The sequence below is a fragment of the Chiloscyllium plagiosum genome, chromosome 10, assembly GCF_004010195.1.
Source record: "Chiloscyllium plagiosum isolate BGI_BamShark_2017 chromosome 10, ASM401019v2, whole genome shotgun sequence".
NCBI lineage: Eukaryota > Metazoa > Chordata > Chondrichthyes > Orectolobiformes > Hemiscylliidae > Chiloscyllium > Chiloscyllium plagiosum.
The window spans coordinates 84,837,388-84,849,594 of record NC_057719.1 but is presented as its reverse complement, the minus strand read 5'-3'; the positions used below and the strand labels follow the sequence as shown (position 1 = coordinate 84,849,594).

General features: G+C 37.3%; 1 protein-coding gene across 1 annotated transcript in view; it reads right to left on the bottom strand.

Moving 5' to 3' along the window:
• Positions 1-254: 254 nt before the first annotated feature.
• Positions 255-12,207, bottom strand: part of rad51 (RAD51 recombinase) — an 86,467-nt gene continuing 74,514 nt past the window's right edge. Inside the window, exons 7-10 of the mRNA XM_043698255.1 lie at positions 11,181-11,294; positions 6,243-6,372; positions 4,634-4,755; positions 255-1,225 (exon numbers count right to left, since the gene is read on the bottom strand). Coding sequence (XP_043554190.1) covers positions 1,102-1,225; positions 4,634-4,755; positions 6,243-6,372; positions 11,181-11,294 — 490 coding nt within the window. The 3' untranslated portion in view covers positions 255-1,101. The remainder of the gene's footprint in view (positions 1,226-4,633; positions 4,756-6,242; positions 6,373-11,180; positions 11,295-12,207) is intronic.

Here is a 12,207-nt window from a genome sequence, read left to right as displayed (position 1 = left end):
CTCAAATCCTCCAACCCTGGCAACATCCTTTTAAATCTTTTCTGAACCCTTTCAAGTTTCACAATAACTTTCAGGCTTCAAGTTCTGTGAGCGCACACTTGCATTGCTGGCTGTCCAACTGAGCATGCCAATTGCCAAACAAGACCTCTCCTCTCCAGGAAACATATTTGAATGGACATTTGATATATTAATGTTGATTTAGCTAATAATACTCACCCATTAACAATAAAAAAAACAAAAATGTAGAGATTTAATTGAAATGTGTCAAAATAGTTTATTTTTATGAATTTTAAGTTTTCCATCATTACCAAAAATGATTTTTTTATTAGCCTTGCTTAGAAAAGCAAAACAGGCACCACGTGTAGGATGCACAAAGAAACAAAAGCATTATAAGTTCTTCTGCCAAACTATTACTCAGTTTAAAACATTTATCCACCAGGTGTACATATTTCTATACCCTCTACAGTTCTTGTTACTTAAAACAAACCAAAGAAACAAAACCAAAAAGGGAATATACTATCTGACAAACCTTGTGCAGGATAGATAGGTTCAACGACCTTCTATCAGAAAGGGATGTGAGCCATTTGCTACAGTTGTTGCACGGTTTATCGCCAAAAGGTTACTTTCCATCGAAAAAGGTGCGGAACTCAAAGGTAACATGGCATGTAATGCCAGTTTGTGTTCAACAGGTTTCCAGTTTATTACAATGACCTCAACAGAAGTAATCCAGACAGCATAGTTTCAAATTGCTGTCACTGGAACTGCAGCATGCAAATCTGGAAATAATTTATTTCAAACATGTAATGAATCTCGATTCAATGTTGTGTTCTCTGCCCACTCATCTTAGCAAAACATTATGAACATGGGGTCATAATAAATCATCCTCCCTATGGCCCCAATTTTAATATCAGATCTGCCTGAAAAAAAATCAGATAGTGATTAAGTATGGCTTTATTCCCTGAAGGTGAAAGCTGTCCAAGTTCAAATTGCTTACGACAATCAGGATAATGAGGAGCCTACATATAACATTACTGATTGACCTGAGGACACTTGTTTGCTGTTAGTTGCTTCCAACATAGGACTTGGAAGGTCCAGTCACATTTAGTCTTTAGCATCCCCAACCCCATCAGAATTGATAGCAAACATAGCCTCTGCCTCCGGCAAGCAGGGAGAGTCATAAATTTTACAGATCCGGGTTTCACCTCGTCCTTTTCTCAGATACAATCTGAAAAAGAAAGAAAGGTAAGATAGGCAATGTGTAATTATCAGTCAGATCTCATAACTATGTTTTTTGTCACTTATAAGTAAATTGGAAATGCCTTATTGCCATATTGCATTCCCCACTAAAATGTTCTTAGTACTTCAGGAAAGCAGCTTAAAAGCCTTCCCTTACAGCTCAATTAGTTAATTCTTTCAGCAGCTGAGCCATAATTGTTCAATTTCTGACAAATGTTGCATTGGTTCTCAGAGAAACAGCTACAACTGGACTCACTCATGTAGATTTGGGGAAAACGATCAGCTAAAACTGCTGCCCATCATCATCAAGAAATCTCTACTGGAAATTCACAACTGGATTTTGCTTGAGGACAGAGTCAACTTCCACGGTAGGCTGATCAGTCAACACCTCAACATTCAATCATTATTGAAATAGTGATTATGACAAAAAAGCTCATTCCAGAAAGAAAGTGAATGGTTAAAAGGTGGAAGGAGAGAAGAATCTGGCTGAAAAAAAATAGAAGTCCTCAAATTGGATGGTGAAGCAGTGAAACTGATTTTTTTTAACGTCAGATTTCAGTATCTTAAGGGAATTCAAAATCCCCAGGTACATTGCCTTTAGTATAGAAAAGGCTCAAGGGATGTGTGTGCGCACGCATGCGCGCATGTACGTGTGTGTGTGTCTGTGTGTGTGTGTCTGTGTGTGTGTGTCTGTGTGTGTGTGTCTGTGTGTGTGTGTCTGTGTGTATGTCTGTGTCAGAAGACACTTCCTCCAGAGAACAGTCAAAGGCAACTGATAGCCTTTTCATCAATAATGTGGCAAAAGGGACTAGAAAAATAGCAAAGTTAGAGGACTAAGAGGATCAATCAAAGTTATAAAACTAAAGGAAGTTGTACAATTAGGGCCAGAAACTTGGAGAAGAAATTGAAATGTTGCTTGAGGGAATGGGATGCAATGTAGGCCGATGGACAGTCTAAAGTTGAGCTGAGTTGTGCAGGTTACATTCCAGACAATATCCTTTCAGAACTTCTGGAATTTACAAAGGGTAGGAGGATAAGAGCCAGCAAAGAGATATTAGAAAAGGAGAGTCAGTCCAGAGAGTATGAGTAAGCATCTGGTTGGTGGATGGGTTTTGATGAGTGGAAGGAAACATTTACTGCAGATTTGGAAATAAGCAGTCTTTGTAATGAAGTGGATATAGGGCTTGAAGTTCAGTTCAAAGTTTCAACTTTACATGGTCTGGCTTAATCTGATGGGAGTCAGGAAATAAGTATTGCCAGTCACAAAGCAATAATGATTGAATCTTCGTATTTTCTCCAGCGTAGTATCAGGCCTTCAGCAGACACTTCATTACATGTGACAAAGTCAATTAATTCAGATTTCCTAATGTTTAGTTGGAGGAAGCTGTGATTCATCAAATAATTTAGGTATTAGTCTAACATCATGGATGCAGTCAAGGGGAAGGAATGGAGCAGCAGGACTGGGTATTATTAGTACATATGAAAACAATCCTGTGCCATCTGATTGATATTGTCAATCAGAAAGAGACAGTAGCTGATTTGGTATGAGCAAGAAACTTGAGTCACCAGCAAAGGTGTTCTATCAAGGGTAATAGGTGGCACATAGGAAAGCCTCAGTGACATCAAGGATTTGAAAACGGAAGGGAAAGAAGAGTTTAAAGGATCAACAGAACATAACTGGGTGTCACATGATCCTTATTTGCATTCCATAACAAATACAGTACTCTATTTACTAAAACATGACATTTAAAACAGTTTCACATAGCAGGTTCAAATTACAAGGTATTGTGAAGTAGCAATAAGCTAATTGTTCTTCATAGTACATCACAAATTGCTGTTCTAAACACAGCTGAATTTTCACTGGGAATCTCACTTCATTGCAGAAAATGTGACAGTTCAATAATAACTTTGTATGGTACACTCAGGGTAATTAGTTTCAGATTGGCAATTAAATAGCTGGAGCAAAGGTTAAATTACTCTAATGTGGTTACCATATTGCATTTCCCAAAAGAATTATTTTAAAAACTAAGAGGACTAAAATACATTTCAGCCAAACTCCCGCAAGAAAGTAAATACAAGTAATAAAGAGGTGATATGATAAAAAATGCATCTGTCACAATTCCAGTTGGTTATCGGATCGAGAAAACATTTAACATTCATGAAGGATTTTGTATTTCTATTGCATTTAAAGCAGCATAAGGAATGGAGGAGAGAAAGAAGCAGAAGAAAGAAAGAAGCAATAAAATTAGCATGTACAGCTAATCACAGGCTAGGTTTCTTTAAAAAGTGGACAATAAGCATTTCAAAACAATAAAAGCAGCAGGTTGCAAACAACGTGACTTGTACTGTTTCTTAGCTAGTTACAGGAATAGCGGATAGCACTAGGGAGTCCAACAAATTTTAGTATATGTTCTATTTCTGTAAACAATTTTTTTTCACCTCATCATGAAATACCTCACATGCATTTGCAGAGAATTTGCTTGAGTTCAATACCACCTTGTCATTTAGGTGTGTTCCTTAGACTAGTCATATTCAGCCATGACAATGCAGGTCAAGTCAAACATAACCAGTGTTTTCAAACCTGTGCATGATCTGTCAGATCTACTTCTGTAATTCCAACTATATTACAAAATAAGATATATAATTTACTTTTTGCTATTAGCCTTCCATATTCTATGGAGACAGGTTCTACAGTCTGATAAAACATTTTTTAATAGGAATTCCTCAAGTCCCCAGCTCAACTAATATCCAGCAATTATAAAACAATTGATGATGTATAATCTTTTTGATGAATAAATTATCTATGTATGGCATCAAGGCTCATGTATGAACGCAAGTACAAAATAAAATGCCAAATGGTCACTCAAAGCTGCTCCTCCAATAGGATTGATCTGCTCCTAGCCACAACCCAATTATCACACCTATTCCCATAACACTCAATTACCCTGTTGTTAAAAAAATCTCTTTATCTCAGCCTTGAATATACTCAATGACAGCCTCCAGCATGAAAAATGCTCACGTTGATACAGTATCAAATTGTGACTGTCATCCATTAAATTACATGGCACTAAGACAGTTAAGCTTACAACTATGGAGGGGTCACAGTTGGAAAAGATTGTTAAATTATTCTCAAGTAATTGAAACTAACAATTTAAAGTACAAGGTAACAGTCTCAAACCATTTGGACTTTGTAGATTGCACTCCAGTTACAAACAGTGCAAAGCAAACTTGAAATCAGATGGTTAAACGTTATCTAGAAATTTGTGAAACTTCAACTGTTAAACAGGCGAACAACCAACTTCTATCACTCAGCTTTGCTCAATTACATTTGTTTGTCCATCTACCCAGGATACACAAAAGAGAACAAAATTTTTGTCCTGTATGATTACCATCTTACCTTGTTGTTGATGCATGAGCAATAATGTTTCCACCAATTGGCTTTTTTGGATCAGCAGCAAACATTGCTGCCCCATCAACCTGTGCCACAACCTGGTTAGTTATTACCACAGCTACCCCAAACTAGAAGAAAAATAAGTGCAAGATGTTAGGATGTGATGGACACTCCTCCAATTTCAATACATTACAGAAATCTCAATTCTTCTCTTTCAGTTTCCCTGTCCCTTTTGGATCCACTTCCTACACACAATGGAGAAATTTACATTTCAGAAAGCCAATGTAAACAAGGGCTTTGCCAGAAAAGCTAATAATACAAAGTTGCAAAATCCTATGGAATAGACCCAGTATCAGTAAGAACCAATAAAGTGACAACTGATTCAGACACTGCAAATGTATTACAAAACTGACCCACTGACTGAATGCACCTGAAGTGCTGGAAAACAGGCATATTCAACTTTCAGAGGAAACACACTTGCAGTGTTGTGACAATCTCTACAAAGCACGTAACATGAAGCTGTATTGCAAAACTCTACATTCAAGCGCACGTTAAGTTTCAGGGTTTTTGATCAAATATATACAAATAAAATAAAAAATATAAATAAATGCAAAATGCTGGTGAGAAATAAAATAAAAAATATAAATGAATGCAAGTGCAAAATGCTGTGAAAAATCTGAAATGAAAATAGAAAATGCTGGAAACTCTAAGCGGATGAGGTAACAACTGTAAAGAAAGAAATACAGTTAATGTTAAGTTGAAACGCGAGAACCAGTTCAGAAAAGAATTTGAGCAGAATCATTAACTCTATTTCTTTCATCATAGGTGCTGGCTGATCTGATGAGGAATTTCAACATATTGTGTTTCAATACAAACCATAATTAGCGTTTTGCAATTTTAGCAACAAATTTCCTTGTGTACATCCTAATAATAGTCCTCTATTTCAAGAAGAAAATAGGATGACTTAATAAAGACAAAATATGCATTGGACCGGAAGTCAGTGATGAAAATCAACTGTCAAAGTAAACAGAAGAGCAAGTTATAGGGAGCTGTTCAGACATGTAATTCTTTACCACAGGGTTTAGTGAGGAAAAGATTATATCACATGGAAGTGGAGAAGTGTGCAAAACATTGGAAAACACAAGGGTACAGTTAGACCACAGGATTAGTTACATTGGCTTACGAATGAGCTCCAGGCATACAAGATTGATCAAACAGCCCAGCTGTGCTATGAATGTTTATCTCTCTAGACAACACTACTGGATGTTTGTCCCTAACTATTTGATATACAAACAAAGAAAATTTGATAATAAGGTGGACAGTAAGCATTTTGAAAGCTAAATTTTTTTTTGAGTATTTAGATCCCACTTATTAAGAACATCCGATTCCCACAAGTTACCACAACACAAAATGTTAGCAATCTTCTTAATTGACTCCCAAATCAAAATAATATTATTCTGTATTTATCTTGTCTTATGTTACCTCAGATATTTCTTACAAGTCTCCTCTATCATGTTTCCCACAAAATGACTGGCCGAATTCCTCCTAACCTTGGTCCACAAATAGAATTCAGAACTAATCTTAAAAATGTCAATACATATTGTAGATGACTTACCTCATCTGCTAGTCGCAGCAACATTCGGAGAAACCGTGCAAGATGCATCTGCCTAGCTGATAATTCACCTCGCCCAGAATAGTCGGTCCTGTACAAGGCTGTTGCACTGTCCACAATTAACAATGCATATCTACAAGTTGGAAATATGACTTTAAAAAACACTGCATTCAAACCATTGCAGAGTTCTCAATAGTGTGAGGACAGAAGTACTTGAGGAAAAGCTATTAGTCTCCATCAAAATTCATATTGAGCATTCTTTCATTCAACTACATATTGATTGCACGATTTATCCCTCCACTATCTTGTCACAAAATTAGTCCAAAAATTAATTCATCCCTTGAGTAAGAGAGCACGGTATTGAATTATTTTGAGGCTTCATTTTGTGATTTTATCCTTCAATCATCGTACAACTGTTATACCTATCAGGGTATTCTAGCCAGTTGGTTTGTCTCTAGCACTATTTTACTTTTGATTTCTTTGCAATTATCTCTCAACTTTATTAAAAGGTTCATAGGTCATCCCTTGCAGTTGATACTTTACTCACCCTGTTTGACACTTTTCATCACCTGCAAAGACTGTCAACATTCCACTCACGCTGTCTGTACTTATTTTTTGACACTCTGGAATTATCTTGCCACTATTGCTCTGCATATATAAATTGTGTGCCTGTGCACTTCCCACCACTTCACCCGACGAAGGAGCAGCGCTTCGAAAGCTTGTGATTTCAAATAAACCTGTGAGCTATAACCTGATTTTGTGAGACTTTGTCCACCCCAGTCCAACACCCGCAGCTCCACATCATCACTAGAAAAGTAGTATTAAACAAACTAATGAGGTTGAAGGTAGATGAGTTCCCTTACCCTGATAGCTTGCATCCTAAAAGATCCTAAAAGTAGAGATTGTGTATAAAGTAGAAATAGTTTGTAATTTACTAAAATTCCTTGCATTATGGGGAAGTACCAGAGGATTGGAAAACTGCCAATATGACACCTCTAATCAAAAAAGAAGTAACTACGCCAATTAGCCCAACATCTATTTTTGGAAAAGTATTGGAATCTATTATTAAGAAGTAATAGCAGAACATTTGGAAAATCATAACCTCGTCAAGCAGAGTCAGCATGGCTTCATAAAAAGGAAATTGCATCTGACTAATTTATTTGAGAAGTCTGACCTGGAGTGGATAGAAGAGAACCAGTGGTTGTGTTGTGTTAAGAATTCCAGAAACCGTATGATAAGTTAAGTCCTAAGATAAGAACCCATGGTATTTAAGGGAGTATATTGATTTGGATAGAGAATTGGCTCTTAGGCAGGGAACAGTGAGTGGGGATAGGGGTTATTTTGAGGTTGGCAACCTGTAGCTATTGAGGTTACACAGGGATCAGAGCTGGGACCTTAGCTGTTTACAATATATATTAGTGACTTGGAGGAAAGAAATGAATATACTGCAGCCAAATTTACAAGTGACACTAAGATAAGTGGAAAGGCAGTTTTCCAGAGGAATACAAACAGTTTACAGAGAAAAATTGACAGGTTAAGTAAGGGAACAAAAGCTTGGCAACTGGAGTATAATGTGGGAAAATGTGAAGCTGCTCATTTTGGAAGGGAAAAACAAAAGAACAGAATATCATTTAAATGGAGAAAAACTGAATACAACTGCAACACAAAGAGATTGGGGGAGATACTTGTGCACAAAACACAAAGCTAGCACATGGATGCAGTAGTTAATCAGGAAGGCTAATGGGATGTTCGCCATTATTTCAAGGGCATTGTGAAATAGAACATAAGAACTCGGAGCAGGGGTAAGCCATCTGGCCCTTTGAGCCTGTTCTGCCATTCAATAAGATCATGGCTGATCTTTTCATGGCCTCAACTCCACTTACCCGCCCTCTCATTGGAATCCTTCATTCCTTTATTGTCAAAAAACACTATCTTAGCCTTAAAAACATTTACTGAAGTAGCTTCAACTACTATACTGGGCAGGGAATTTCATAGATACTCAACCCTCGGGGTGAAGAAATTCCCTCTCAATTCAGTTCTAAATCTGCTCCCCCTAAATTTGAGGCTATGCCCTCTTGCCCTAGTTTCACCTGACAGTGGGAACATCCTCTCTACTTTTATCTTATCTATTCCTTTCATAATTTTATATGTTTCTATAAGATTCCCCCTCATTCTTCTAAATTCCAATTAATATAATCACAGTCTACTCCGTCTCTCTGCATAAGCCAACCATTTTAAATCCGGAATCAATCTAGTGAACCTCCACTGCATCCCCTCTCCTGCCAGTACATCATTTCTCAAGTAAGGAGACCTGCAGTACACCAGGAGTGGCCTCACCAGCACCTTATACAACTGCAAGAAGACCTCCCTGCTTTTAAACTCAATCCCTTTAGCGATGAAGGACAAAATTTGATTTGCCTTCCTAATTCCCTGTTGCAACAGCAGAAAAACCTTCAGTGATTCATACACAAGGTCACCCAGGTCCTTCTGCATAGCAGCATGCTGCAACTTTTTATTATTCAAGTAATAGTCCTTTTTACTGTTATTCCGACCAAAATGATGACCTCACATTTATGAACATTTTATTCCAGCTGCAGGACTTTGCCCACTCAAAGTATCTGTGTTCCTCTGCAAAGTTTCACAGTCCCCTGCACATTTTGCTCTGCCAATCATCCTAGTGTCATCTGCAAACTTTGACACACTACGTATAGATCCCAATTCCAAATCATCTATGTAAATTGTGAATAATTGAAGTAGGGGAGCTTTCTGCAATTGTTCAAGGAGCTTGTGAGACAGTATCTGGATTACCGCGAGCAGTTTTGATCCCTTTATTTAAGGAAAGATATCATTTCACTGCAGGCAGCTCAGAGAAATTTCACGAGGATAATCTCTAGTACGATGGAACCACCTTACAAACAATGGCTAAACAGGATGGAACTCTACTCATTGGAGTTTAGAAGAAGGAAGATTACCTCATTGAAACATACAGGATTCTTAAGCAGCTTGACAGTACATGCTCCAATAAGGTTTCCTGTCATGGGAGTGTCTAGGAGCAGAGGAGCAGAATTAAGGGGTACCGATTTAAGACTGAGATGGGGAAAATTTTCTTCTCAGAAGTTTGAGCATCTTTGCAACTCCTTGCCATGAAGAACTGGGGGGGGGGGGGGGGGAGGGGGGGGGGTAGAGTTCTTGTGTATATTTAAGGCTGAAATTGACAGATACTTGATCTGTAGGGGAATTAAGGGTTATTGGGGAAGAGCAGGAAAGTGATTTGCGAGAAATATTGGACAAGCCATGATCTCAGCGAATGGTGGAGTAGGTTCGAAGGACGAAACAGCCTACTCCTTTTTCTAATTCTTACTGTCTTAGGTACAAGAGGAATATAGATGAGGTTAATTAAATGGATCTTGTAAAAGCCTTTTAATGAAGTGCCATGTTAGAGACTAATGTAGAGGTAGAGGACAGTGGCCAAATAGATGGTTAGTTGGCTCCAAAGACAAAGTAGACAGTGAGAATAAAGGGTAGTTAGCCAGAGTAGCATATGTTGGGAAAGAGCATTCCACAAGGACCACGTTCACAACTTATATTTAAATTTTGGACTTTAGAACTAAAATCATAAATGCTACATTTGTGGATGACATCAACTTATGGAATAATCGATGTTGCGGAGTGCAAATATTATAGGATCATATTAGTAAGCTTGCAGATTAGGCTAATAATTGGCAAATTATGTTCAACATAGAATAATGCATTATAATACATTTTGTTAGAGAGTAGGGAAGTCACATTACTCAAAAGATACAAGTCTAAGTATGATAAAGGAACAAAGGGGTCTCTGAAAACAAATACATCAATCACTACAAATTGGGCCAAAGGGTAGCAAGGCCATAGAAAAAGGGATAGAGTTGGAAAACAGGGAAGATATGCTGAACAACCTTGGTTAGTTTACACAAGCACTGCTTATAGCTCTGCTTACCATATGAAATGGACAGAAACACACTGGAGAAGGTGCAGAGAAAATTTACAAGGACAATAGTAGAACTGCATGTGCATTAAAAAAAAATGGCAAACTGAGAATCTGTTCTTGGGAAAAGGTTAAGGAATGGTCTACCAGGTCTTTAAAATCATGAAAGATTTTGAGAGAATGGACACAGAAAATGTTACATCTGTGAGAGAGAGCAAAATACAAAATAAACCACCAAGAAATTCAGAATCTGTAACTTGCTACCACAGTGCTTGTTTGAAGAAAATATTATAGATTATTTATAGATTACTTAAGACAAGCATTTGAATGAGAAGGAACAGTTGTGATGGCAGATTTAAATTGGAAAAGATGGGAGGAGATTAAATGGAGGATAAACACCTACACCTACATGGATTGAATGGTCTGCTACCGTACCAAGTACTGGAAATGTGTTGCTGGAAAAGCGCAGCAGGTCAGGCAGCATCCAGGGAACAGGAGAATCGACGTTTCGGGCACAAGCCCTTCTTCAGGGCTTGTGCCCGAAACGTCGATTCTCCTGTTCCCTGGATGCTGCCTGACCTGCTGCGCTTTTCCAGCAACACATTTCCAGCTCTGATCTCCAGCATCTGCAGACCTCACTTTCTCCTCAAAGATACCGTACCAAGTATCCTATATAACCATAAGCACATTTAATTTGATGGAGGCAATTAAGCTTTGAGCTGACTAAGCATAAAAAAAAGAATAGTTTTTTTTGCAGAGATTTAAATGTCTGATCCATGAATTGAATATTTTAATATTCCCACCTTTTCCTAATAAAATGCGATTCTCCATGTGCACTTGCACAACAGCTACTTTTATACAGTTAGGTCAAGATTACTGTGGAGTCATAAAAACAAACTGAAATTATGAAGTGAATTCTAATGGTAGTTTAAAGTTTGATCAATCCTACTATAAACACTCACTAAACAAATCAGTACCTGGATTCTGTCATCATGGCAGATGCTTGATATAACAACTGGGTCTGATGATCCGTGTTGAAAGCTCGAGCATATGCAACATTGTCAAGCACGTCACTTCCGGAAAGATTATATCTAGAAAATATAAGCAAAGCTTCTTTGAATCATAAAAAGCATTGACAACATTATCTCAAAATATGCATCATTAAATTGTTAAATTTGCAAATTACAAAATCTGGCATTATAGTCATGTGTTTTATGAAGATTCAAAAGAGCTTCCAAAGATTTACCAGTTACCTCACAAAGCTTTTAGAAGAGCAAGTGTACTATATTTTTAGATACAGCTCATCTTCATTACAAAATCACGTCTTGCAGATTATTAATATTCATACCAATTACTTAGTAGATAGATCCCAATGACTTTTTTTCCAAATTCAATTTCAATCAATATTCAAAGATTGGTGAAAAAAAAACTCAAGTTCTTGAGGCTTCCTCCTTCAAAAGTAACACAATCTGCAAACCACCCAAATATATTTATACTGCATCTTTTCAATTCATTTTCTCCTTCCTATTTTAACTACTTAGAATTTCTGCTCCCTAAAGCACATATTAGTGTTCAATTAGCAGAGGACTGGGTGAACTTCTTTTCTGTTATAAATTGTATTGTCCACATTTATAACATTGTAATGTTCTCAAACAGTGAATATAACCTCCGTTCCTCAAGGAATCACTGTTGGACTGCCACTGACAAGAATGGTGCCATAACAGTGGAAAAGTATACTTAAATAGCTTCATTATTAATGTGGACATAATTACATAGGCATAACTCTAATGCTTCTTTTGAATACAGATTTGAAAAGCCACATTATACATTGTTTTTTTTAAAAAGGCACCTGAAACATGGTAAATTAGAAATGGAATTACAAAGTCATTGCAGCACAAAGGTGGCTGTTTTGCAGAATGGGGTAGAAGTAAATGGGAAAATTCCAGAGTTTTTGCTTCTGGTTTTCATTAATGCTGGGCTAACCTAAGCAAATCTCTTCATGAA